General features: G+C 33.0%; 1 protein-coding gene across 1 annotated transcript in view; it reads right to left on the reverse strand.

Moving 5' to 3' along the window:
- ZNF804A (zinc finger protein 804A) overlaps positions 1-27,380 on the reverse strand; it is a 322,435-nt gene that overhangs the window by 65,603 nt on the left and 229,452 nt on the right. Inside the window, exon 2 of the mRNA XM_012434924.3 lies at positions 7,876-8,019. Within this exon, the coding sequence (XP_012290347.2) occupies positions 7,876-8,019 (144 nt within the window). The remainder of the gene's footprint in view (positions 1-7,875; positions 8,020-27,380) is intronic.

Raw genomic sequence — 27,380 nt, forward strand, 5'->3', positions numbered from 1 at the left:
CTTGCCATGAGAATGGCACCATGCGGTTCATAAATTATCAGCCCCAGAAATCCAAGCACCTTCCTTTAGATTCGGAGGGCAAAAATATCCAAACTATCTGACACACAGGTTTTAACTATACATTATACTAGCATGAAGAATCACATTTACTAGGCCATTGCCTTTATACTTCCATTTTTTAAAAAGTATCCAAATATGTTGCCGCTTTTCAGTAAACATACATATTCTGATCATATTATTTATTATCCAAATAAGGACTTTCCATAATTAAATAAGTACAGTGGTAGAAAGTGAGGCCATCCCAGAATATTGAGATCTATAGTTATCCTTAAAATACTGTATTTCCTGTTTTGTAAAGCTATTTCCCATGTTTTTACAGTAATAATTTAACCATTAGTGCATATGTAGTTTAAGATAATGATTTGCACTTAACATTTCTCTGCATAAAATTAAATTTTGTGTGCATTAATAAAATCCTGTGCTTCTCTGGGTTTTTGAATAAAACATGCTGTAAGAACATAAGTGTGACAGAAATTTGAGCACTTTTTACATTAATTAAAAAAAGCCTGGTTTGGGCAGGGACAAAAGAGATAGAGTCATGTTTCCTTTTTTGTAAACTACCCTCACAAAAAAATGTGAGGGTAGTTTACAAAAAAGGAAACAGTAAAGTTTTCTACTGGATTATTTCTGTTTTTCTTATGCATTTATATTTCTACAATAAAATCTTAATACTAAATCCTTCTTGGTTTTGTAGGTTGCAGATATATTTTCCCAATTTCTGGCTTGCCTTTTCATGGTATTTATTGTAAATTTCTAGTAATAAGTATCATATTACATATAGTTAAACTTATGAAACTTTCACACAACACTTTGTGTGTTCTGTACGTTTTGTTTGTTTGTTTTTAATTGACAGGGCCTTTCTCTTTCACCCAGGCTGCAGTGCAGTGGTGCGTTCACGGCTCACTGCAGCTTTAACCACCCGGGCTTAAGTGATCCTCCCTCCTCAGTTTCCTGCATAGCTGGGACTACCTGCATGGGCCATCATGGTCAGCTAATTTTTGTATTTTCTGTAGAGACAAAGTGTTACTATATTGCTCAGGCTGGTCTCAAACTCCTGGACTCAATCAATCCACCCACCTCAATGTTCAAAAGTGCTGTGATTACAGGCATATGCTTTCAATGTCTTCTATAAGTTATACCTACATACCCCAATGTCATAAAAATAATTCTCTAGATATGTTCTTAAAATATATAAAGTTTTGACTTGCATTTTAAACTCTTTAATTTTAAACTCTTCATCTGACATTGATTTTATTTGTTAATGAAGAAAAGATCAATCTCTTTTTTAAAAATAGGGATAATCAATTATCAAATATAAAGTTTTGGAAAGTACGTCCCTTCATTATTGACCTGCTTTCTGCTTCTGTCACTTAATAAATTTCTAAATATAATCTTTGTGTCACAGGTCTATGTTATGTTCCGTTCATCAATCTGTCTATACCTGTATCAACAAAACACATTTTCAGAATGTAGGACAGTATGTAACAGTCTTGGTAACTGTTAGGCCAGATCTCACCACTTTTTTGTTATTTGTTCAGGACTGTATTTATTCTTATATATAAATTTTGGAATCGACTTGAGAAGTTCATTACAAAACAATATTGAAGTTTAGACTAAAAGCTTTGTTGAATCTGAGGTCAGTTTTGGGGCAAATTGGTGTCCCTATGATTTTAACTATTTTTATATGTATATATGAACAGGTTTTTGTCCTTCCACTTAATGCATTTTAAAAACAATTTTCTAACTTGCCTAATTTGAAGTTGTATGGCATTTTTAGGTTTGTCATTTAGTATCACATACGGTTTATTGTTCTTCTGATTGGTATTTCATTTTATTTTCTTTCTCTCAAAATTTGTTACAAGTCCAGAAATGCAATATAGTAGCCAGACAACTTGCCAAATTTTTATTAGACCATTATAGGATCTGTGAGTAATGATTCCTTTGTTTCTTCACTTTAATCCCTGTTTTGTTGTTGTTTATTTGTTTTTACACTAAGACCTCAGTATAGTGTTCAAGAATAGTTGGCATTCTTGTCTTACTCTTAATCCTAAAAAGAATGTGTTTGGTGTTTCATGACAAAGAATGATGTTTCTTCATATGTAAGTTAGATAGCTTTTGTCACATTAAGTAAGATTTATTCTTGGTTTAAAATAGCTTTTCATATATATTTACTGAATTTTATAAAATAAATACCAGTATCATGAAAGATATTTATAAAATTTTAATGAAAATATTTACTTTTAAACACATTTTGTTTGTATCTTAGTTTCCTTTAATAACTAGTGAGCTTTCTCAGTCTTTTCCAAAAGAAATTAGAAGTAGGTTTTTATTAATTCATAATTCTTAAACAATAGTTTTCTGTGTTCCAATTCGAGATTATCTGCTCCACTCTGTTTTGAAGATCATCTATTTCTTCACTCTGGGTACATATAAGATTTTAGCTCTTGCTTTCCTTGTGAAACGGTCTGAGTAATTTCTTGATAAGGGTCTTCCATTTTCCTACTTTGTTTTTCTTCATCTCTTTTTATTCTCCTAGAAACCTGAACTAAAATATTAAATTAACTAATCTTCTGTTTTCTTAAACAATTTAATTTTAAATAATTACAGTTTGCTTTTAGAATATTGCTAAATGTTCATTATAAAACTTATCACAGTCCTTCTAAAAGGTTCTTTAATGTTACTATTGTTATACTTTTTACTAATTTAAACATTTCATACATACGTTTATATTGTATTATGTATGTAATGACCCCAATACTCAAGTAATTTTTTTCCTGTTAATTCTTACTCTTGGTGATTTTTCTCTTGGTATACATATGTTTGTTTTTAAGAGCTTTGATTGTGAATTCCTATTTTGTTAATAATATTCAGTGGAGAATCTAAATTGAGTTTGCTCTTTTTTCCTGGAATAATTTGTATATTCCAGTTAAGATCTAAGGGCAGCTTTCATCTTAACTCAGAAATCATCATCAGAGTTTACCAACTGCTGTCCACAGTTCATTTTTCAGGTTACAAAGCTCACAGTGGTATTTACTCTTCATTCAATTTCACTCTTTATAAGTGATTATTACTGTAAGCCCAGGTTTTAGACAGTAAATTCATACTCAGCCTCCCAGGGTGGTGCTGGTAGTGGGGGCTCTTTGGAGATATCATCCTTTCTAGGAATTCAGCAATTGAATTAAAAACTTGTGTCGTGGAAAATCTACTTATTTTGTAGTAGAAGAGTCCTTCAGAGTATCTTGTATGCTCTGCTGATGAAAGTGAAAGTTCTAAGTCATTTCTAGAAGTGTTATTTGCTCTTAAATTATATTCTTACATAGAAAAACAATGTAAATCTAAACTATATCAAGATTAAATTGTTTTATGCATACAAAGAATTTTGTAGAGTGCACATATTATGTGTAAATTGTTGTTATTATTATCATCAGTAGCATTACTCTTATGAAGGATGGATATTTATAAATGTTCAAATAACTCATTCATCTTATAACAGTCACACCATCTTCATATGTAATATTCTCCTTACAAATAGTTTCATCTATGTGTAAACCCATAAATAATTTTGTTTTCAAAAGCTCTTACTGACCATAAAATTGTGTCTTATTACAAAATCTGAAAATGAATTTTGACTCTAGCCTTTGTACATTTATTTATATGAGCAGCATTAATTGGGTGTCTAAATTATATATATATATATATATATATATATATATATATATATATATATATATAAAGAAATGGGGAAAGATTTGAATGGCACAGGGGAGAGGCAACAATAGCATTAATTCTAATTCTCCAATGCATATTAATGTGCATTCTCTCATTCTGTATCTTTGATAGAATAGTTTCAGAGAGTTTAAGATCACAATATTGACTTTTTTTCATGATATTTCCTTGTTTAATGAATTACGTAGTATTTGATGTATACAATTATAGAAAGCATTATATACTAAATTGAATAACTCTGATGCCACTATCCAGCTTAAGAATTGGAATATATATCACATGGTAACATCTCCTATGGTGCCCCATAAGCCTACATCACCCCTTGAAGTAACCACTATCCTGAGTTTTGTATTCATCATTTTCCATTTTCCAAAGAGAGATTAATTACATAGATCTGTAACCTTGAAAATGAAAGCATTACACTTTGCTTTATGCTGAAGAATATAAAATACAATATCTCAAAATGAATTTTGACTATAGCCTTTTTACATGTATTTATATGAGCAGCATTAACTGGGTGTCTAAATTGTGCAAGACACTTCACTAGATACTGGGAAGATAAGCACATGTGAAAAAGAGTCCCTGTCCTAAAAGGGTTACAATCCAACATCTTTTGAGTTACAAAGTTAAAAAAAATTCAAAGAAAGAGACTGTAATTTGTGAGCTATTGTAATCATATCTGTACCCCTGTACTTCTTTTTCTTTTTAACCTTCTGTTAGCAAGTCTTAGTGATAAGTGCTTGAGAGATTTTAAAGTTATGCAAAAAGAATGTGGATGAAAGGAAACTGAATTTCCTTTGAAGTTTAGAGTTCAAAGCAGCACGTATTCTGTCATAACAGATTTGCAAAGATACATGAGACACTCACAACAGTTCTTAGGTCAAGACTACCTGGATGTGCTTTGGACTCGGTTAGCCTACATGAAACAAAAACAGATCCTCATTGGGAAGCCTAAATAAAGGATGGCCTCAAAGGCAAATTGTCAGTGTCCCAATTCTAGGAGAAATTTTAGTAAGTAATAATAATAAAAACGTATTACATATTGTGCTTTTACTATTTTCCATGTACTCTCCAATGCATATTAATGTGCATTCTCTCATTTAATTTTCCTAATAATAGACAGTTGAATTCTTTGGGCCTTTGATTATTTAACCCAACATTATATGGTTGGTAAGAGATAGGGTTAGGACTCATTCCATTAATAAATTCTCCTCCCTTTCTCCATTTACCTATCAGCATTTGGAATCATATCTTTGTAGGGAATGAATGTATCAGAGGTATGGACACTTTGCCTTTTTCTAATTCCGTTCAAGAAGTGTTCAATTCCATGTAAGTACCCATATGACATTTAAGTTCTGGTAATATGGATTTTGAGTATATAGGTTGAGTGTCCCTTATCTGAAATGCTAGAGCCAGAAGTGTTGTAGATTTCAGAATTTGTTTTTCAGATTTTGAGATATCTGTATTATATGTACACAGCTGTGCATCTCACATCCTGAAGTCCAAAATCTGAAATGTCCAAATGAGCACTACCTTTGAGCATCATGTCAGTGTACAAAGAGTTTCAAACTTTAGAGCATTATGGATTTCAGATTTCCAGATTAGTTATACTCAACCTGTACCTATTTCTTGTAAAGGTGTTTTCTATGGGAAACCAAAAAGATTGCTTTGATCTTCGGTTAGCTTAATATTTTATGAAGAGATACTTTTTTGGTTGTAAGTATTAATAGACATTAAGCTAGAGTTTTGGTTTTGTTTGCTCATTTGCTTTGCCTTAAGTACATTTATTAGGAGTTAGCTGAAATATCGCTCAAAACTCAAGGACAGACTCTGCATAAAAGTTGTATGAAAGACTGCTTTTAGGAATCTGAAGGCCATTAGAAATCAAAATTGCTATTTCCATACTCTCTTTCAATTGTCACAGGGTCGCGCATAACTCATTCTCTTGTACATTTGTTTTGTTCTCTCTTTATGCAAACCAGCTTTCCTGGCTTTTTAATAGACTTGACCACTGAACAAATCCTACATATTTAAGTGTCAGGTACAAACATTTTCAGACAGTAGGCATGTTTTCTTTTCAATCCCATCCCAATTTCAAGTTCTCAAAAGACAAAAATCTGAATTGTCTACCTCCAATCTGTTTCCCCTTCTACTTCATTCAAAGTTCCCCATGTGTTAGAGTAATGTGGTAGAAGTATAGATTCTGGTCATAGTGATGATGTATTTGCTCAGAAATAGGAGAGCATTCTCTAGGAAGACACACTCAAAGAGGCGCTATTATCCTATGAGGAAGGCATAAAAGATTATATAGATTTTAATATTTTTAGTTATTGGAACATCATATCATGTTGAATTAATCAATTAGAACTGTGCTATCTACCAAAGTTTATAAGTATTTTGATAGAGTAGCTGTTTTTAGGATTTGGTCACCCTGAGCATTGTCAAAGGTGAACCTCTAGAACACCAAAACAGCAAGCCAGATCTAGCCCAAATTCCCTTTAACTTTTTTGCATAGAATATATATAGTACACTAAGTTCACTAAGAATAAGACACTGAAAAGGCCCTTGGGCTAACTTTTAAGCTTTATATTCAAGACAACCATATGGCTAAACAAAACATTTCTTTGGAAAAGATAATAGATACTCTTAAAACACACATATAAACACATACACACACACACACATTTCCAAATACCTACTTTACACAATGAAGAACATGTGTAATAACATACTCAGGCTTTTAGATACATAGGAAAATCAGAGGAATGACTTCCTCAGACTTAACCTACTCAGAAACAGCATTTCAGAATTATTTGATAAAATGAATGCAGTAACATTATCACAAAATAATACTATTTCCTAATGAATGTTAATGTTCAAATCAAGCAATGATATATTTATCTGTATGTATTTTTATGTAAGAAAAGGAATATTTTTATCAAAACATTTCCCTTAACCAGTGGGCCAACAGATCTACTGCTGGGGAAAGAAAAGCAAGAAAAGATCATTAAGCTAAGTATGCATTAATTAGTGAGATATGTAATTGAAGGGTAAATTCTTCCCTACACCATCCTCTCCAAGCACAGTGTAGTTGGTATAAAAGATTGCAAGGATTGGCAGCAAAAGAAAGTACACACAATTGGTTCATTATCATTTACTATGGTCACTTGCTCTACTTTTCTTTCCTATAATAAGTAACTCTAATATAACAGAAAGTTAGTGCAGGTTCAAATGCTTAAAAATGTACTTTTAAATTAACACCAAAATGGATACTCTGCATGGTATTTGAGGGTGATGGCTAAAATAGAAAATGTTTATAAATTAATGCTAATACTGTATATTGTGTCAAGTTAGTTAAACAATGAATGAAATTGCATTGGTAAATATAAGACATATTAGAAAGTGAAATTTGTATTAATTACATTTATAACATTATCACTATTTTAAACTCATTTACATAGAGTATTGAAAAATCTTGGATTTACAATTGATAGTAAAAATTAATCTGGGATTTACAACTGAGAGTAACAAGAAAATGTTAAAACGAACAATATCATAAGTATATTAAGTACTCAGTCAATAACCTAGAACCATTTGTAGCACACCAAATCTTTTTTTTCTACATGTTTTCATGGTAGTTTAAACCCAAAATGCTTTCTGTGAAAAACTATGTAAATTTAATTTGAATTTGATAAATATATTTCTATATATATATTAAATAACATGCAATTATATATTATATAATGCATAAATTGTTGATTTAAATATTAAAACAATACATTTGAGGACAATAAGAGGTTCATCACTTGTAGAATATTGTTTTCAAAACACTGTTACTCATTAAAGGCAATTGAATGGTATTTCTTTATGTTGATTATTTCAGACTTTGCTATTGGTGCTTTACTTTTTTGAAATAATAAAAAGGATTTTGCTATAAATCATCAAATTTTCATCCCCAAATGACATATTTCAAAACTGTAAAGCAAATTAAATAAAATAAGAATATTATATCATATTCATATAGTCCACAAAATTAAAAATATTACATAAGTACAGAATTGCCAGAATTTTTGCACGTCTCTTTCTTACCTGCTTGTGAGCATGGTCATATGAATTAATGTGATTGTCAAACTCCTGATGCTTATAGTACTGCTTGTCACAGAGTTCACAGTAAAAATTGGCCCTCAGATCTTCCAGAGCTTTTGCTATGGTATTTTCCTTCTCAGCATAATCCTGAAAAATAAAATTTCAAGGAAGGATACAATTAGCGTTCCCCTGTGTTTACTTTGTTCTAACAGTTCTCAACCATAGCACAATAATTAGATTTAGAAAACAGAATACAGCAAAGAGAAAAATAAAGCAAATACTAGAAAACCAAGTTAGAATAAATTATGACTTAAAAACTAGAAGACAAACAAAGAAGCCAAGATAAATAACACAAAAATAGCACAAATGTGGAGGAGAAAAGCAAACTATAGAAATAAGTAGAAGTCCTTGATTGAACAAGTTCCTATGCTAGGTTAGCATTAAAAATGAAAGTCACATAGCTAACTTGATTAAACTGTGGATCCCTGGCAACGACTCAGCTAACATAAAACTCTTTTATTCTGAACATTTAAAATGTGTTCTGTTTGAAAAAGTCTATATTTGTGCACAAATATTCAAGTTTTGTATTTGTTTTTTCCTTAATTATCCATATAGTAACTTATTATCCATTCCAACTAGACATTTAACTTGACTTTTTTATCCTGACCCATATCGATTTAGAATGAACATTAAAATAATCTCTCTTTATTGGAAATTAAAACACTATTCTGCAAGTTAATTGAGTTATTTATCTAAACTGAAAAGGATTAAACTGCATTAGCAGATTGTTTTCACCATATTCATGGTAAATAAAGACAGTGATATAACCAAACCCCTGAGAAGTTGAACATTAGCCAGTCATCATTAGCTTTTGTTTACAATGCATAAAATGGCAAATGTGTGACTGTGGCTTTTAAGTTACTTGCTATTTCATGCTTACTTAAATGTCAGTTAAGTACACGTCACATATAATGGCAAAATTGAAGCTCTCTCTTGCTTCCTCTGGCCACATGTGATCTCTGAACCTGCTGGTTCCCCTTCCTCTTCTCCTATAAATGGAAGCAACCTGAGGCCCTCACTAGATGTAGACAGTGTTCAATGCTGCCAATTCTCACAGGATTAGACAATGTTTCAACATGTAAACATTATTCATGATGTGAAGAAGATCTAAACTTCAGATGTCACTGTAAAATATATTTCTAACTTCCAGATTCTCTTATATACAATTCCTTTAAAATTCAAAATAACTAGGCTGGGTGTAGTGGCTCATGCCTGCAGTCCCAGTACTTTGGGAGGTTGAGGAGGGTGGATCACTTGAGGTCAGGAGTTCGAGACCAGCCTGGCCAAAATAGTGAAACCCCATCTCTACTAAAAATACAAAAATTAGCAGAGTGTGGTGGCAGGCCCTGCAATCCCAGCTACTCAGAAGACTGAGGCAGGAAAATTGCTTGAATCTGGGAGGTGGAGATTATAGTGAGTTGAGATCGTGCCACTGCACTCTAGCTTGGGCAACAGAGCAAGACTCTGTCGAAAAAAAAAAAAAAATTCATAATAACTATATATTCAAATCTCTTATATACTACTATAAAACACATGTTTGGCACTGGAATTTAGAGATAAAATGTTGTAGTTTTCTATATGGCAATGGCACTTATCCTCCCTAAATACACAGACTAGAAAGGACTCATAGTCGATAATTAAAACCATTTGTTTAAATCGCTTCTACAATACTAAAAAGTGGTTCAAAAGTAATTAAATATATTACTAATACTTCACTTATGCTATTTCACTGTATATTTGTGCAAACATCACATATAATAAAGTTCAACATGATTTGGGATGCATACTTTGTAGTAATCAATGAATACATTTTTCATAATACATAGCTTACTTCCTCATTTTAAAGACAATGATCTATTGCTATGTTTTGTTAGTTTTATCAACTGCACAACAAAGGTGACTGCTATAGTTTAGATACTTTCCCCTTCCAAATCTTATATTAAAATGTGATCCCCAATGCTGGATGTAGGGACTAATGGGAGGTATTTGGGTGATAAGGATGGATCCTTCATGACTAGATTAATACCCTCCATGGAGGATGGAAGTGAGAAAGTTCTTACTATATTAACTTTACTGAGAGCTGATTGTTAAAAAGAGCCTAGCACCTTCCCATAGCTTTCTCTTGCTGACTTTTGTACCATGTGATCTCTGCACCCACAGGCTGCCCTTCTCCTTCCATCATGAGTGGAAGCAGCCCGAGACCCTCACCAGATGCAGATGACAGCACCATACTTCTTGTACAACCTGCAGAACCATGGGTCAAATAAATCTATTTTCTGTATAAATTACTCAGCCTCAGGTATTCTTTTAGAACATAAATGAACTGAGACAGTGATAAATCACAAAATAACTTCAATTGTGTATGTATAATTCCATCAGTTTCAACAAATAATGCACCATTTCTCAGCAAATTTGTGAATTATTCCTACTTATATTAATTGATTGCTTCCAATATGTAAAAAACACTTAGTTTAAAAAGGTTAAAGTAAGTAATATAGATCTAAACTGCTTACTGAATTTTTAGTAAAATCTTCAAAATAATACTTTATGGATCAGTCAATTTAAAGGAAACAAAAATTAAGTAATATGATTTCATGGTTAAAGCGTTTTAGACATAACATTCTAATCAACATAGAAAATGGAAATAATTTTGGGATTAAAGCTGAATTAGCTCTCTGAACAATGTTAAACTAACAGAAATTTCATGGCAAACTGGTTGATTTTCCCCATTCATTATAATTATAGTAAAGCTACTTCCTCTCGATAAATATCTGATTAGTTCTTATTATGTTGTAAAGTTTTTTTTTTTTTTTAATAAGATTGAGATTCCTCTAGAGAAGCAATAATTGTTTTCTGTTTACTGAGTCTACAAAAGCGAGAAGGTTTTAGTGGAACAGAATTCTTGGTCAAATCGCATGCTTCAGAAATATTAGCCTCAGCCGAGATTTGAAGATAAAAACAGTAATTTAAAAGTAACTATAGGTAACATTTATTTAGTGCTTATTCAGGGTCAGTCACTGATGAAAAATTTGGGTGTATTAACTTATTTAATTTTGATTATTTTTACTTCCTTACTTTACAGATGGAAATAATGAAGCACAGGAAAGTTAAGTAGCTCCAGGTTATAATGAGTAAATGTTCAGTCCATACTTAATTATTTCTAAACTTTTAAGCACATAAAAAAGAGAGAATAGTATTATAATGCCTATGTATCCACTAATCAGCTTCAACAACTATAAACTCAGGATCAATCTTGATTTATCACATCCTATCCCATCTCATACCCTTTCATCTTATCCAAATAATTTTTAAATACATTCCCAGCTTTATATCATTTTATCAATAAATAATTTGGTATATATCTCTAAACTGAGGAACTTTAAAAAAACAAAGTCACAAAAGCAATATCAGATAGAAACAAAAACAGTAGAGAAACTACAAATATTTTTTCTTGTTATCAAATATCCCAGTTACTGTGTGCAAATAGCTCTATTTCTCTAATATTTCAAAATAGGTTGTTAAAAACAAAATTCCACTAAGGCCCATAAATTACCATTTCTATGCTTCTTGGTCTATTTTATTCTGCAGTTCCCCATCTCTTCATATTATTTCTCATTACAATTTACTTTTTAGAGAAAATTTTTTAAATTATACTTCACATTTTAAAACAGGCTAATAACTATAGAAAAGTTACAAAACTATGACAAGACTCATAATATTATTTTTATTGTTAACGTTTTGATATATTTTAGTTTTTTGTTGCTTTCTATCTCTAACCCCCTCTAAGATATAAAAAGAAATACAGCATGACTGAAGTTAAGTTTGCAAGTGATAGCACAGTTACAAACATATTTGAACCAGACTTTCAAGTTGATGTTAAGTGCAATTAAGGAATCAAGGCTGTGTTCTAAAAAACATTAGTGGTGTAAAAAAGACTTCATTGTTGTATGTGTATCTTAAAGGAAATGAGTCATATGTATTGTTATTGATCATACATTTAAAAACATGTATGTAGAGAAAATCAGTCCTAGTTAGGTTGCCATGTTCCATGACCCTTCTCTTTCATTGTGGTTAATGTTGGAACAGTCACTGACTGAGATTAGAAAGCACTTATTAAATACAGACATCCCACTGCAAAAAGTAAGTATCTCTTACTTTCTGCAGTGGGATGTCTGTATTTAATAAAGTGAGATGAAAAAGGAGCACTGCTGTTCTTATATATGCAATCCAAAAGGTTCACCCTCTATCAGGTAGAGCCATTCTATGTTGAACTATGAACACAGCTTCTGTACTGTGTCACTGAGAGTAAAGGCAGAAAGTGAAAAAGAAAGACACTCTTTCTGCAACTAGTCAGGTCATTCTAACTCAGCACATTTTATGTATATATAAAAACAGTAAAGGTTGAATCCTTATCTTTAGGAAAGCAGTATGAGTATAACTCCAAATTATAAAATCACAAATCTTAATTGGTGACCATAGCAACTAGGCAGTACAATATATTTTATAGAGAGTGAAGTGAGGTAGAGAAGTTAATGGTTTACCCACATCCCAAGGACAATCCATCACCCTGATACTAAAATATGAATAGCACCAAAATAGAACCTGGAAGACAGCAACATTATTTTCCAATATGATGCAATTCATAGTAGCCTTATCATAGCATATGGTCTCTTTCCTAAGATATTCTTAATTGGGTATATATAAGTAACCCTTACTGACAAGTGTGAGCTCCTTCAAGGAAAGAATTTGTAAAGGTTTTGTTTATTGCTGTGTTTCCAGAGCTTTTAACAGAGCCCAGCATTAGCAGACACTCAACAAATAACAAATAAATAACATTAGCAGTGCCCTTTTTGTCTTGAAAATGAGTACAGAGGAAAGAGGGTCAATGCCAGCAAGATGATGGAAAATAGGACTCTAGCGCTTATCTGCTGCAGAAACATCAATTTGAACAACTATTCACACACAAAAATGCCTTCACAAGAGCTAAGGAATCCAGATGAGAGATTATAGCACCTGCATATAGTACAGAAACAAGAAAAGACACATTGAGGAATGTAGGAAAGATAGTATTACACTACCCATGTCACCCTTCTATCAACTCCAAGCAGCAAAGCATGGAGAGAGATATTTTCCACATGGGGGAGGAGAGGGATGTGAACACAGGACTTTGTTTCAGATCCCAACACCAGGCCTGTCCCAAGAAAACTAATGCTGGGCAGGGCCCCAGATCCCCAGATTCCAAGCCAGCATGTGTGACTGAGCCTCTAGATCTGTCCTAGCACCAGGTTAGATTTGTAACCCTAGGCTCCAGGCCTGAGCAACAGACTTGATTTTTAGTTGGCTCCATCACTGGGCTGACCTCAGTAGCCCCAGGCTCTGGACCTCATCCAGCACAAGGCTGACCACAGCAGCCTCAGGCTCTGGATTGCCCCTACCCTCCGGCCAACCCCAGAGACTCAAGGCTCCTGAGTGCCTTAGCACTGAGCTTGGCCATGGCCCCAGGCTTTAGGCCTGCCCCCACTAAAAGTCTACTGAAGCCCTAGTTATCAGATCAACACCTACAAAATCAACCCCAGGCAATCCCCTGCAGATACAGGATCCAGGCCCAGCCATTCCCGTGCCAGTGCCTGTGGCATTAGGTTCCAGGCTGGTACCCACAGACAAGGCCTCCAAGTCTACCCTGGCACTAAGCAAGTTCCCATAGCTGCAGAATCCAATGTTTAAAAACATTGAACTCAGAAGCAGAAAGAGAATGGTGGTTCCCAGTGGAGAGGGGTGAGGGTTAAGGGTTTGGGGAAATGTTAGTCAGATAATACAAAATTTCAGTTAGGAAGAATAAGTTCAAGAGATCTCGTTTCACAATATGGTGACTATACTTAATAACAATGTATTGCATTCTCAAAAACTTCTAAGACGGTAGATTTTAAGTGCTCTCTCCACAAAAAAATTAAAAGTATATGAGATAATGCATATATTAATTAGTTTGATTGGGACATTCTACAATACATACATATTTCAAAACAACATATTATTCTCGGTAAATACATAAGAAGCTGCCAATTAAAAATAGACTTAAAAAGAAAATGTGTAAAAAGCAAACAGAACAGAAATTAGAAGTACTAGATTCATACTTTTTAAATAACTGCTCATGATTAGGAGTGTGTACCCAGTCATTTCAGGAACACCTTTGTAGCTCATGCCAAGCTAAAGTACGAATTGCTATTGATAAATAGTAGTTGTAATCACATACATTCTTGCATTTCTTCTAGAAATACCCTATTTAAATTAGTTAAAATTGCAAAGATATAAATAGATTGGAAACTGTTAATATATAATTATTTTAAATGTTGAAAAATACCATTTGTATGTAATTAACATTTAAAATGCTCTGGAAACTCAATCTCTATTTTCTATTGCTCCTTCAAGGATAAAAGCATCTTTGTGATTTATATGCAGTATAAATTTCATTTATAATTTTATTATAAATTCATAAGAGAGAGAATAAAAACACAAACAAACAAACAACAACAGCAAAAAAAAAAAAAAAAAAGTCTGCCAAATTCTGGTTATAAGAAAAAGCTTGATCAAGAGAGAGGAGTAAATTGTTCTCTTCTGGAAGAATTTCCAGACAGAATAAATTCATTTGGAAATCCATAATCTATACTTCCTATGCCACAGTACATATCTTTTATTCCTCTCATTGCTTAACTGATTGACTCACCAGTTTCCAGCAGCTTCATGCAGTGCTACTTGATTGCATTTTAAAATTAATTTTTAATTTTTATGGGTACATATGATGTTTTGATACAAGCATATAATGTGTAATGCTAACATCAGGGTCATTGGGGTATCCATTACCTCAAGCATTCACCATTTCTTTGTGTTACAAACATTCCAATTCCACTCTTTTAATTATTTTAAAACATACAGTAAATTATTGCCAACTATAGCCATCCTGTTGTGCTATCAAATATTAGATCTTTTTCATTCTATCTAACTATTTTGCACCTATTAACCATCCTCACTTTTTACCCTTGCTCCCTACTGCCTTTCCTAGCTGCTGGTAACCATCATTCTATTCTCTATCCCCATGAGCTGAATTGTTTTAACTTAATGCCATTATGACCTCCAGTTCCATCCATGATGTCTTAAATGACAGGATTTCATTTATTTTTGTGGCTGAATAATATTCCATTGTGTGTATGTACCATATGTTCTTTATCCATTCATTATTGATGGACATGTAAGTTGATTCCAAATCTTTGCTATTGTGAATAGTGATGCAATAAACATAGGAGTGCTGATATCTCCTCATATACTAATTTCCTAGCACTGGGATTGCTAAATCATATGCTATTTCTATTTTTAGCTTCATAAGGCACTTCCATACTGTTCTCCATAGTGATTGTACCAATTTAAATTCCTACCAATAGTGTGTGAGGATTTCCCTTTCTCTACATACTTGCCAATATTCATTATTGCCTATCTTTTGGATGAAATTCATTTTAACTGGGGGAAGATGATATCTCATTGCAGTTTTGATTTACATTTATCTGATGATTAGTGGCATTGAGCATTTTTTCATATATTTATTAGTAGCTTAGTTCCATTCTTCTGCAGTATTAGCAGTCTAGTTCCATTCTTCCATATAGATATCCATTTTTCCCAGCAGCAATTGCTTAAGAGACTGTCCTTTCCCCAAAGTTTGCTTTTGGCACCTTTCTGACTATAGTATGCCTCAGCCTATGTTGATATATCTTTCACTTCCTGTCCAAGAGTCTCTATAACTCATGGTATGGGAGCTAACAATATTCCACTCCATACTGACAAATGAACAACCCTGAAATTCTGAGAAACTGATACCACATGGGTCTGCTCTTGACCACTGTGGATGGTGAGAGCTCAAGTGTAAATTATTCTCTCTGTCATTTCCTAGGCAGGCATTTTGAAGATACATTTCTAAGATTTTAAAGAGGGTCACAGTGAGATGGAACACTAGTTAACTGTAATAGTGGCGAACAATATGGCAATATATTTGTTTTCCTTTCTTACCTTTTCTACTTTTCTGGAACTCCATTTCTGCTTTCTGGGATCACTTCTCAAATATATTATCTACACACACACCTTTGTTCTGGGCTTTACTTTCAATAAACATTGGACTAAAAATGTAAAGTTTCTGTTATTTTCTATGAATATCTTGCTGAGAAACTATGTTTCCTATATATAAGATGTTATTATTCCTCAGTTAAAAATATCCCAATAATTCTTCACAATTATTAGCATAAATACCCTTATAATGACCTCAGGTCCTATGCTACCTGGTTCCTGGCTACAGCTGTGTCATTTTGTATCATGTTCTCTACCTCACTTAATCACCTGGATTTCCTTAAAGTTTCTGAAGCTTTCATAACTATATGACCACTTTGACACTTAGATTGTTATTTATTCTTCCTAGAAGTTCTTATAACAGATGTTTGCATAACAAACTTGTTCACTTCTTGCAGATCTCACTTAAAATGCCATTTGCTCAACTTCCCTTATCATTTTTGTAGAAGAGAAATACTTTTTAATCTTTGAAGAAAGAGTGATAGAATACCTTTGGGCACTGGAGACTCATGGCTATATTAACAATAAGGGAGAGACGGAGTACAAAAATAAGCATGTGGAGAAAGTGGTTATCATATTGTGATGTAAGAAATACGTATTTGGTCTTTGTCCTTGTTTCTGGCACAGAGCTGCTAAAAATACTTTGATTCTCCCACAGTGATAAGTGCCTTTTTATGCTAATGAGATGATTGGTGGCTGGGTGCTCCTAAGTAGCTTCAGGATGGGAGTTGGTCACTAGAAGGACCAAGCCATGATTAGAAGGTTGGAGCTTTCAATCTCACTCCCCAGCCTCTAAGGGGGAGAGAAGGGCTGAAGATTGTCAATCGTCAATGGCTGATGACATCATCATTAATGTCCACACATTGAAACTTTCATAAAACCCCCTAAACTATGGAAAACAGCAGTTCTGGGAAGGCAATGCACCCACAGAGGACAAGCAAGCTCCACCACCCTTCCCCATACTCTGCCCTATGCATCTCTCCAATCTGGCTGTTCCTTTGCAATGAACTAATAATAGTGAATAAACTGTTTTCTTGAGTTCTTTGAGTCATTTTTGAAAATTAGCAAACCTGAGGAGGAGGTTTTAGAAACCCCAAATTTAGAACCAGTGGTCAGAAGTACAGACGGCTTTGACTTGAGACTGACATTGAAAATGGGAGCAGTCTTATGGGACTCAGACCTTGACCTGCGGAGTATCACATTAACCCAGTTGGTGTCTGGAGATTTGGAGGATTAATTAGTGTGAGGAAAAAAAACCCACATGTATGATGTCTGAAGTGTTGTGTGTAGAAATACATCTCTGCAGTAATAATGTTAGTTTTTATCTCGTTTAAATCTTTTCCCTATTTGGCAATAGGGCAACTGTTTCTGGGTGATAAAAAGCTTTGCTATTGTCTCATTATAAATGTCATTCTGCTCTGAAAGGTCAGGTTCTATTATCACAAAGGCTGAAGAATGGATCATAAGATGATTTTGAAGAATATAAAAGGAACAAATAACAATTGAGTAGAAAGTCACAATTTTATCAAAAGTCACAGGTATACTGAACAGAATTTTACTAAAAACATGCATTTAAATGTAAGGTCTTTTGAAAAGATTCTACAGAAATGCAAACTCATCTACACTATCATCAAAGGTAAAGGCAGAGACTGAATACTAAAAAGGCTCTATATCGAATATCATATCTCTATGGACTCCTCTGGTGAGCTAAATTAAGTACAACCCAACAGTAAAAAAGAAACATACCTTAATGTTCATATTTCTGAGAACTGGAGCAAGTAAAGTTGTTTCTGAAAAGTGTTATCTTCTTTAAGAATTAGTTTCAAAGCAAGACGTCCAGTCATAGGTTTTAACTATTTCTCTTCTGTGATTATTTAGCTGATGAAAACCATTGGACCAACAGCATGGTCTCTAACCTTAGAATCTGTTCAGGTACAAAAAGGATAGTTCCCCTAAGCCTCAGCTGTCACAGTAAAGGTTTGGCCATTCTATTTGTCTATATTTATCATCATCAAGACAGTGCCTTACTGGGGGCATCAGTTTTATTTTTCATCACTGGAGTCTAATGGAAGATGTATCCTGTTACCAGTACTTATGAGACTCTCTGGGTAATTTAAACTAGTAATTAGTACAATTGGACAAGGCATTAGAACACCAATATAGATAGTTCCCTTTATGTTAGGAAAAATCTGAAGAACAGTATATTTAAATCGCTGACAGAAATTTAACATCACCCTGCATTCTCTGCATAAGCAGGGCTGTGGGGGGAATTTAATCTTTTAAGGCAAACAAGAAAATGTATATCAGGTCTTCCAAAACTGAATATTAGCTACGGTGTGTTGTATTCTAGTGCATATATATAAAATGCATGCATTTTTTTAATATAAAAATTTTATATAAGTAGATTCAGCAAAGAATCTCACTGTAGACTATAAGTAATAGTAATTTAGGGTACTTATTTCAAATTAGAAATTTCTTACATTTATAGGCATTGACCATTTTCTCTGAAAGGTGGAAAAAATACATAATGATCTGCTGTATATGTGTTAATATCTTAGTTTTAACAATAGTTTTGGGTAAGGCAGGGTGGTTTACCTAGTAAATTCTCACTGGTGGTCCTATCTTGAATTTGCTCAGAAATACACACTGAGATGAGGACCTTAAGTGATTTATTTTAACCACATGAGTGTTTTGAGATTTCAGGAAACCCTGGTAGAAGAGTGCAAAGTGAGAGAGAGTAGGAAGCTGAAAAGGACCTCTAGTTTCAGTTCTGACATGTACAAAGCTTGAGAGTCCCTACATCTGTCCTAATGAAAGAAAACCTATGAAACCTGAAAATCAATTATTTTTCTTAGTATTATCAGAGAACAGAGGTCATAGGGTAAAATACCATCATAAAATTCAGAGAAGCAATCACATTCAGAAATACATAAACTAAGAAGTGTTTATCTGGAGCAGAAGCTGCTGGAGCCATGAACTGGTAGGAACTCTTAAATGTTAACTTTGATGAACTGCTGTAGGCTAACTGTGGTCCAATGTGTTATATATAGAAACTCTGGCTGGCTGCGATCTTAAAGGGACACCCCAAACACTTTTGTGGGCATTCCTTGCATGAGCCTTACCACATTCTCATGATGATGATCTGGGAAAGAGTCTCTTATGTCCTTCTCAAGTGAATGGGAGTAATAACTATTGTGAAATAAGCCATTAGCCTTCTCTATTAATAAAGGCCTGGTTCAAAAGATAAAGGTTTTCCATAGCTCAATTCAATTACTTTGTTTCATCCAGGGGAAGAAATTTATTTGCAGTCCAGATCCCATAACCTTTCTGACTCACTGGAATTGGAGAAATGATGGCAACATTGTCAGCAGAACTCAGGGCTTCAAGAAAACTGATAGGAAACTCTACAGCCAAAAAATGGAATAAAAGCCTGGGGGAGAAAAAAAGTCTGTATCACAGAAGAAACAATTACCACAGTCAGAGCACTGGGACATAGAGACATTAAAAGGCTAATATTTAATCTTTATCAAAGACTGAAGATCTATTTATCTCAGTTCCTACTGCCTGACACATTTCCAGCTTTTAATAAAAAGCACACTAACAGTTAAGGAAAAAACAGTCTGAAGAGAAAAATTAAACGTTATAACAAGGCTCAGACACTACAAAAATGTTGGAATTATCAAAGAGGAAATTTAAAATATGATTAACATGTTAAGTTTTCTAAAGGAAAAATTAGACAACGTGCAAGAATACACAAGTTATATAAACAGACATAGAAATCCTAAGAAAAAATAAAAGAAAATATTAGAAATTAAATATACTTTAACTGAAATGAAAAATGTCTTCAATAAACTCATTGGTTAACCATGTGCCAATAGAATCTGGGAAAAAAGGAAGGAAAGAAGGAAATAAGCAGAATAGAACATCTGAGAACTTGAAATGATATCAAAGGGTGTAATATATGTGTATTAAGAAGACCAAAAGTTGGAGAGAGAGAAGTGGAGCAGAAGAAAAAGATGAAATAATATTGTCTGTGGACTTCCCCAAATAGTAACAGATATGAAACCACAGATCCAGGAAGCTTAGAGAAAACCAAACTAAATAAATAAGAACACAATAACAACAAACAGATAAGCATATCAGAATCAAACAGCAGAAAACCAAAGAGAAAAATCTTGAATTTATATTTTTTAAAAGGAAGAAAAAGTGTTACCTATGGAGAAGATAAGAATTACAATACACTTCTCTTCAGAAACTATGCCAGAAAGAAGAGAATAAAATGAAATATTGAAAGGAAAAACAACAACCTAGAATTCTATCACCAGCCAAATTATTTCTCAAAAGTGAAACAGAAAGACTTTCTCATACAAGCAAAAACTGCCAAAATTTATCAACAAGTGTGCCCTGCAAAAAATATTAGAAGAAGATCTTCAGAAAGAAAATGATGTAGGAAGTGCCGTAGAAGGAATCAGTGAAGGTTAAGCAGTATATTTTATATTTTTAGCATCTTAATTAATCCAAAAGTTAACTGTTTTAAACAATAATACTGAAAATTAAGTGGGTGATTATACTATATGTATAAGTGAATTGAATTACAGCAATTTAAGAAGAAACAGGCAAATAGTTAGAAATACTCTCTTGGAAGGTAACCTGGACTACATGTGAACTATGATGGTGTTGTATGATGGTGGGCTTAGATTAGTAAAAATGTACACTGTAAACTCTAAATCAACCACTAAAAATTATTAAGAATTATAATTGATACCCTGAGAGGGGAGATAAAACTGAATCATTTAATTGCTCAATTAAAACTAGAGAAGGTAGGAAAAAAGGGGAGGAGAGAAATGAAGAATACAACAAATACAAAGCATGGTAGATATTACTCCAACTATACCAGTAGTCACTTTAAAAGTGAAGGGTCTAATGATACCAATTAAAAGACAGCAAGTTTCAGAGTGAGTAGAAAAAGCCAGACTATTTGTGTCTACAACAAACTATTTTAAATAAACACAATCATATAGGTTAAAACTAAAAAGATGAAATCCATTAAAGATTGTGTTACCATTACTAGAGATGGCAGAAAAAGCTTGTCTGTGCTATAAACTCTTGAACTTCATGATGAACACAAATTTCAGTGTTTTAGGATCTACAAGGCAAGGGAGTTATGTAAATTATCCAACAAATCCCTTTAAAGGTTGATGGCAGTTTGCAGTGGGCATTTGCACCTGGAACATTTTTAGGTTTTTCATGCTCAAGAATGGAGTGGTCTCTTGTGCTCAAAGAAAGTTCCCAGGAAAAGAGTTCAGGTGATGGCAGCTGGATGCCAGGACTGTATACATGGACATGATAATTGCTGGTGAGTATGAATGGGAAACCAAGAGCATCTGCTACACTAACTGAACTAAACTCAAAGCAGGAGTTTTAAATAAAGGATAAAACATGTAAAACATGAGCTTACCAGTATCTGTGGACTCTGGGAGGATCCCTTAGTAGAAACAAAATTTTCATAAATCAATCACATCTCTACCATTATGGTGCTCACTGCCTGAATTATCCTTCTTATCTAGAAACTATACACACAACTTGTAGATGATCCCAGAATGACTACTCTGTTAAATCTATGGAACTGATCTTGAGGTTTTTTTTTTTCTTTTTCCTTTCTTTATTTTTTTTTTTAAATCAAGACTAAAGGTTTCCAGAGCTTATATGTGAATTATTTAATATTTTCTAACTTTAATCAAATCTAATTTCATGCAATTATAATGCTTTTCTATAAGTCACCTCTTATTCTTTTTTCATTGTTATATATTTTAAACATAGCATAAGACAGACAAAAAGTTTAGAACCATTATTGTATTATTACATAAAAATGGAATTGAAAGGATATAAAAATTTTAAAACCAAAATACCTTAAAGTGTATTGTGCCCATTCAGTAAAGCTATTTTATCCCTCACGAAGGAGCTAGTCAAACCTCATCTAGTAACTGACTAGAATGACTCAATCCTATAAGGACCACTTGGTGACCAAGATGGTTTTATGGATTTTTTGGGATTGGATGAGAAATTTCTATATTTTCTAATATTATGTTTGGGAAAAAGGAAATCTAGGAAGTTTTGCATATTTCTTAAAGGATATATCACTAAAAATAGTTACATAAAAAGAGGACATAAAAGCACCTTAAGAATTTCTGTATAAGACAAATGCAGACTTTAAAAAAGATGAACTCCAAATTAATTTTATACTATTTCTACTATTTCCTAAAGTCATAAATTTCCTTTTTTTAAAAAAACAAATTTCTAGTTAAAAAAGGAAACTGTCTTGCTGAGGACAAAATAAGGTAAAATAACAGTTCTCAAAACTTTTAGCTTTGTGCATTTTTAGAAAATATTTTCTCAAAAAGCAAGCATGACACTGTAGGTGTCACATCACAGGGGTTCCCCAGATGCTTTGAAAGATCATCATGCAACCATAGCTTCCATAATAAGAGGAACAATATATAGAGACATGCTGTCCCTCCCATTAGTGCCAGCAGGCTCTGACTCTGTGGTTAATTCTGCTTTGTCTTGAACTCCAAACGGGAATGATAGTCTGTGCACTTGATACATTGTTAGCACAGAGGGAAAGCCCATTTGGAAATAATCACATTTCAGTTATCCAAAAGAAAAGGGATATTTTGAAAGAGAAGCATTTTAACCTGAAAAATTTACAACTAAAAATTGGATAGCGAAGATACAGTGAGTACGCAAAGGACATTAATATTTATTGAATCTACAAAAGAGCACTACATTCAAATTATCTCAGTTTTCACAATATTAACCCTCAGAAAAATATTATTATCCCCATTTTACATCTGATGAAAACAAGACAAGAAGGGGAAAAATAATTTGCCTTGGATGTTATGATATTTAATGGGAAAGTTTGACATTTAGTTGGTTCTTGCTGAGCTATCTTCTAACTCTCTGTCTTGCTGAGCTATCTTCTAACCCTCTGTCTCTGCCTGACATTGCTCACAAGAAGAGTAAATAGTCCTCTAAAAGAAGTGACACAGCAAAAAGATATATCTGAAAAATATAAATTAAAAATTTAAGAATAAAGTATCTTTTTAAAATGTAAATTTAATTAAAATTTAAGCATATGATAGTACAAAACACTTAATCCTATCTTTTAATTTAAATGTATTATTGCTGGTCAGCCAGTGTATTTGAGAAGCTGATATATTAAATAGTAACATGTATATAAGGCTATGCTATACAAATGCTACAATAACACTAAACTAAGTTTAGGGAGTTGATCAGTGATGCTGTTTTCCTAGTCATTATAAATTGTTAAAAATCCATTCATGAATATGAAGCATCATGCTACAATCACAGTGGCATTAATTAAATAACGAAAACACTATGGGGTTTTAAAATATTTATAAGATGTAGCTGTAATTAAATTCTAATCAAAATGTAGTATGCAAATATCATTTTAAAAGATGGTTTTCAAATTCTGTTTAGTAACAAGAATATTTAGTTAGAAGATATTTTGATAGCCTACCTGTGGTGAAAGTAGAAGAATCTTCCACCACTATTCCTTTTCTAGTAATTGTTGGAGTGAGTTAGGATGAGAAAAAATCAGGAATGAATTGCTTTTCCTGAAGAAATGGAGAGATTTCACATTTTTAGGGCTTGTGTAAAGAAAGCATATAGGGATAAATGGCAAAAATGTGAAAGATAGTGAAGAATTATACCCAGATAACTGAATAATAGAGTTCAAAGAGAAAACATGTACAGAGAGAAAATCATAAGGCAAAGATAGCTGAAAACCTAATGAATCCGAAAAACTCATTGAATTTTCAGTTGTTCACTTGCAGCATTATGGCAAAACTTTCCAATTTTTCCTAATGTTATATAAAGTTCAACTGGAACATGGTGGAGAAATGGTGGTGTTTCAGGGGTAAAGCAAAAAGTAGATACCTAGGGTCTACGTTTGAGTAGACACAAGGTCAGAGAAGAGTAGAGTGGTTAAAGAAGGAAGTTAAGGAAGTTGAGAATAATCATTTAATTCTTATTAAACAATTAAATTTAATTCTTAAGCTGAATAAGAGATAACTGAGAGAAATAAATTCTCCTTTACTTTTGCTAGCTGGTGTGTGCGTGTTGGAAAGGGGAAATTGGTTGTTGGGTTTTTTGCCATATGTAAATAAGAGTGTCAGTAAAGATTTTTGTTTTGTTTTCTTTTTACTAAAAGAAATAATCTTTCCATGATACTGAAAGACTTAGAGAGCACACAGCATATGACACATGAATTAATTACAAATGACATGTCTAATTTAGAATATCAATTTCAATTCAGCTTTTAATATGTTATTTCTTGAACACTGGAAACAAAAAGTTTGATTTAAAACTGATTTATGCAGAGAATAACAAGACAATAGTTAATATTTAAGTCTCATTGACTTTTTTTTTTTTTTTTGAGACAGCATCTCACTGTATCGCCCAAGCTGCAGTACAATGGCATCATCTCGGCTCACTCTCACTGTATCCTCCACCTCCCTGGTTCAAGCAATTCTTGTACCTCAGCTTCCTGAGTAGCTGGAATTACAGGCGAGTGCCACCACATCCAGCAAATTTTTGTATTTTTTAGTGGAGATGGAGTTTTGCCATGCTGGACAGGCTGGTCTCGAACTCCTGACCTCAGGTAATCCTCCTGCTTTGGACTCCCAAAGTGCTGAGTTTACACATGAGCCATAGCGTCAGCCTTGAGTCTCATTGACTCTTGTTGGTCATATAATTAAGCTCCATTCATAGCTTAGAGAAGTAGCTTTCAATGGGTTTATCTAAAGAGTCTATTTCAATAATTTAAAATTTCTTATTAGGATGAATTAGCAATTGTGCAGGCAGGCTGACTTAGATATTAAGTTAATTGACACCTCAATCCAAGTTAGAGGGGTGGATTATGGTTCCTTATTCTCTTTTTTTTAAAACAAATAACTCATGCCAGGCCACTTTTAAGAGATTTTATTGAGAACTGATAAATGTTAATTATTTAAAAATAAAAAAGTACTCAAAATTCTTCAACCTTTGCAGAACAAAGTTTTCATTCTATTGTATTTTTTCCTACGGCATTATTTATATGTATTAAACATTCTGTTAAGAGAAATTTATTCTATATATTCTTACATCATGAATTCATTACTCAGGGTAATGAGGGTACTGAAAACTTTTTAAACTGTATGTTGAATTCTGGACAATGCACTTTTTTCTTTTTGTTCTGCCAAAATTATTTTATGCTATGGTTTTCTTGAAAGAGAGGACAACCTGTTTATAGTTTCTTTGTACTATGAAACAGCTATAAGTCAGCAACGGGTATCCTATTGATAAAGAAATACAAATTTTCACCTGTGAATTAATATTTTACCTTAGGAAATACATGTTGAATTAATAATATTTTTAAAATCTGAGAGTGTGTAACATTGCACAGGAGTCCAGATTTTTAAATTGCATATAAGTCTCCCCAAACTTTATTTTAATGTAATGATATAATACTCTAATGTAACAAAATACTTTGCAGCTATTAAAATAATAATGTACATTTATTTATTGGCATGTATACATGTAGCATGACATCATTTATTTAAATTGCATGCACATATACACAGATGTCTATAGAAATTTGTTTATAGTGCTATGTTGGTGCTTTGGAGTTGTAGCAGTTAGGTTAGGTTTACATTTTTTTTTCTTTTAAAGTACCTCTTAAAGTATTTAGTAACAGATATACAAAAATATGAGAATGTTAGTTTGAATAATATAATGAAGATTATACAAGACTTCAGTGATCACTTCTCTGGACATTGGAAAAAGCAATGACCATGTAACCAACACAGGACTTTTAGACTTTAGATTCCATCATATCAATGGATAAAGTATGATCGCACAGTTTTCTAACACAGAAAAAATCCTCATGAAAACAATATATTCCCTATGTAATCAATTTGTAGACAATATAATCTGCATGCATTGTAAGAACAAATAGAGCATTGCCTGGCTGATACTGAATTTTTTCTATACTATAAATAATGCTTCTGGTTTTTAATATACAATTGCCTTATTTCTGTTATGGCTATACTTTGACACAATTTTCTATGTGGTTTTTATGTTGGCACAAGCTATTTTAAGTAATGCATACACAGAAAAATATTAAAGTGGTTTAGATTGTTTAATAAAAGTATGAATGTTTAATGTCTTACTGATTTTGTGTTAGTCTGTATGTTGATCTGACTTTCTGGAAGAAAAATTTAATTAGCAAAATAAAGACATTTTCTAGAAATCTCTATAGAATAATCACAATATCAATAACTGTGAATATTTATATAGCACCTACTACTTGCCAGGCTCATTTCTAAGGTCCTCACTTATCATAACAACTTCATAACATTGATTCCTATTGTCATTGTCATTTTAGCTATGAATGCACTGAGACACAGAAAGTTTAACTAACCTGCCCAAGGTCAAACAGCTCATTGGTGGCAGAATCTATCTATATTCAAAGATAAGTAGTCTAGCTTTAATGTTGTGCTGTCTTGACTAAAGCTGATCATAATGGGTTCTAATAATAAAAATGAACACAATCTGTGATTGCCCAAGCCAATGGACTCTAGAATTTAACACAGAATCATAAAAACAATAAAAAACTTCTCTGTCTTAAACGCCAAACTGCTATTTTAGTAGTTCCAACACGCTGAAAGTGTCCCCCAAGAGAGGCTGTAACGTGCACTCCTGCATGCTCTTTTTATGGGCTATCAGGTCCTGCCTTCAGAAATGTCTGCTGCTGGAGCTTCTCTGCCCACTGAGCCGTGTAAATAGTCTTTTCCTGCCGTTTCTCCCAGTGCAGGCTCCCAAAGGCTCTGGTGATTATACTAAGGCTAATAACTCTTGTCATGACCAAAGCCCAAGTGGAGGCTTCCACTGGCAGTGGATGAGAACAGAGCTATTCATGCCAGGCATCCTCATGAGTGGAGAAATGCCTGTACATCTTGAAGAATATGTTCAGTGAGTCTTCATACATGGGCTTATTCCAGTAAGAAATCATATTCAAATAAAATTAAGCATCTATAAGTAAATACTAAATAAAAAGTATAGATCATAGTATTTTTCTTCATATCATGTTTGTTTTTCAAATTTATAACTTTTTAGATGATTAAATCTTCCTGTAGACAATTGCTATTATCCTCTTTCTTTCTTTGTCTTTAGGAACAAATCATTTCTGTAATTATGCCTTTTACTCTATCAGTATGTGCCATAAGTGATTTTAGTTTCTCTTTAAAATATCGAGGCATTATAAACAGATAAATGAACTT

The sequence above is a fragment of the Aotus nancymaae genome, unplaced genomic scaffold (genome assembly GCF_030222135.1).
Source record: "Aotus nancymaae isolate 86718 unplaced genomic scaffold, 86718_ANA_hifiasm-v0.15.2.pri h1tg000008l, whole genome shotgun sequence".
NCBI lineage: Eukaryota > Metazoa > Chordata > Mammalia > Primates > Aotidae > Aotus > Aotus nancymaae.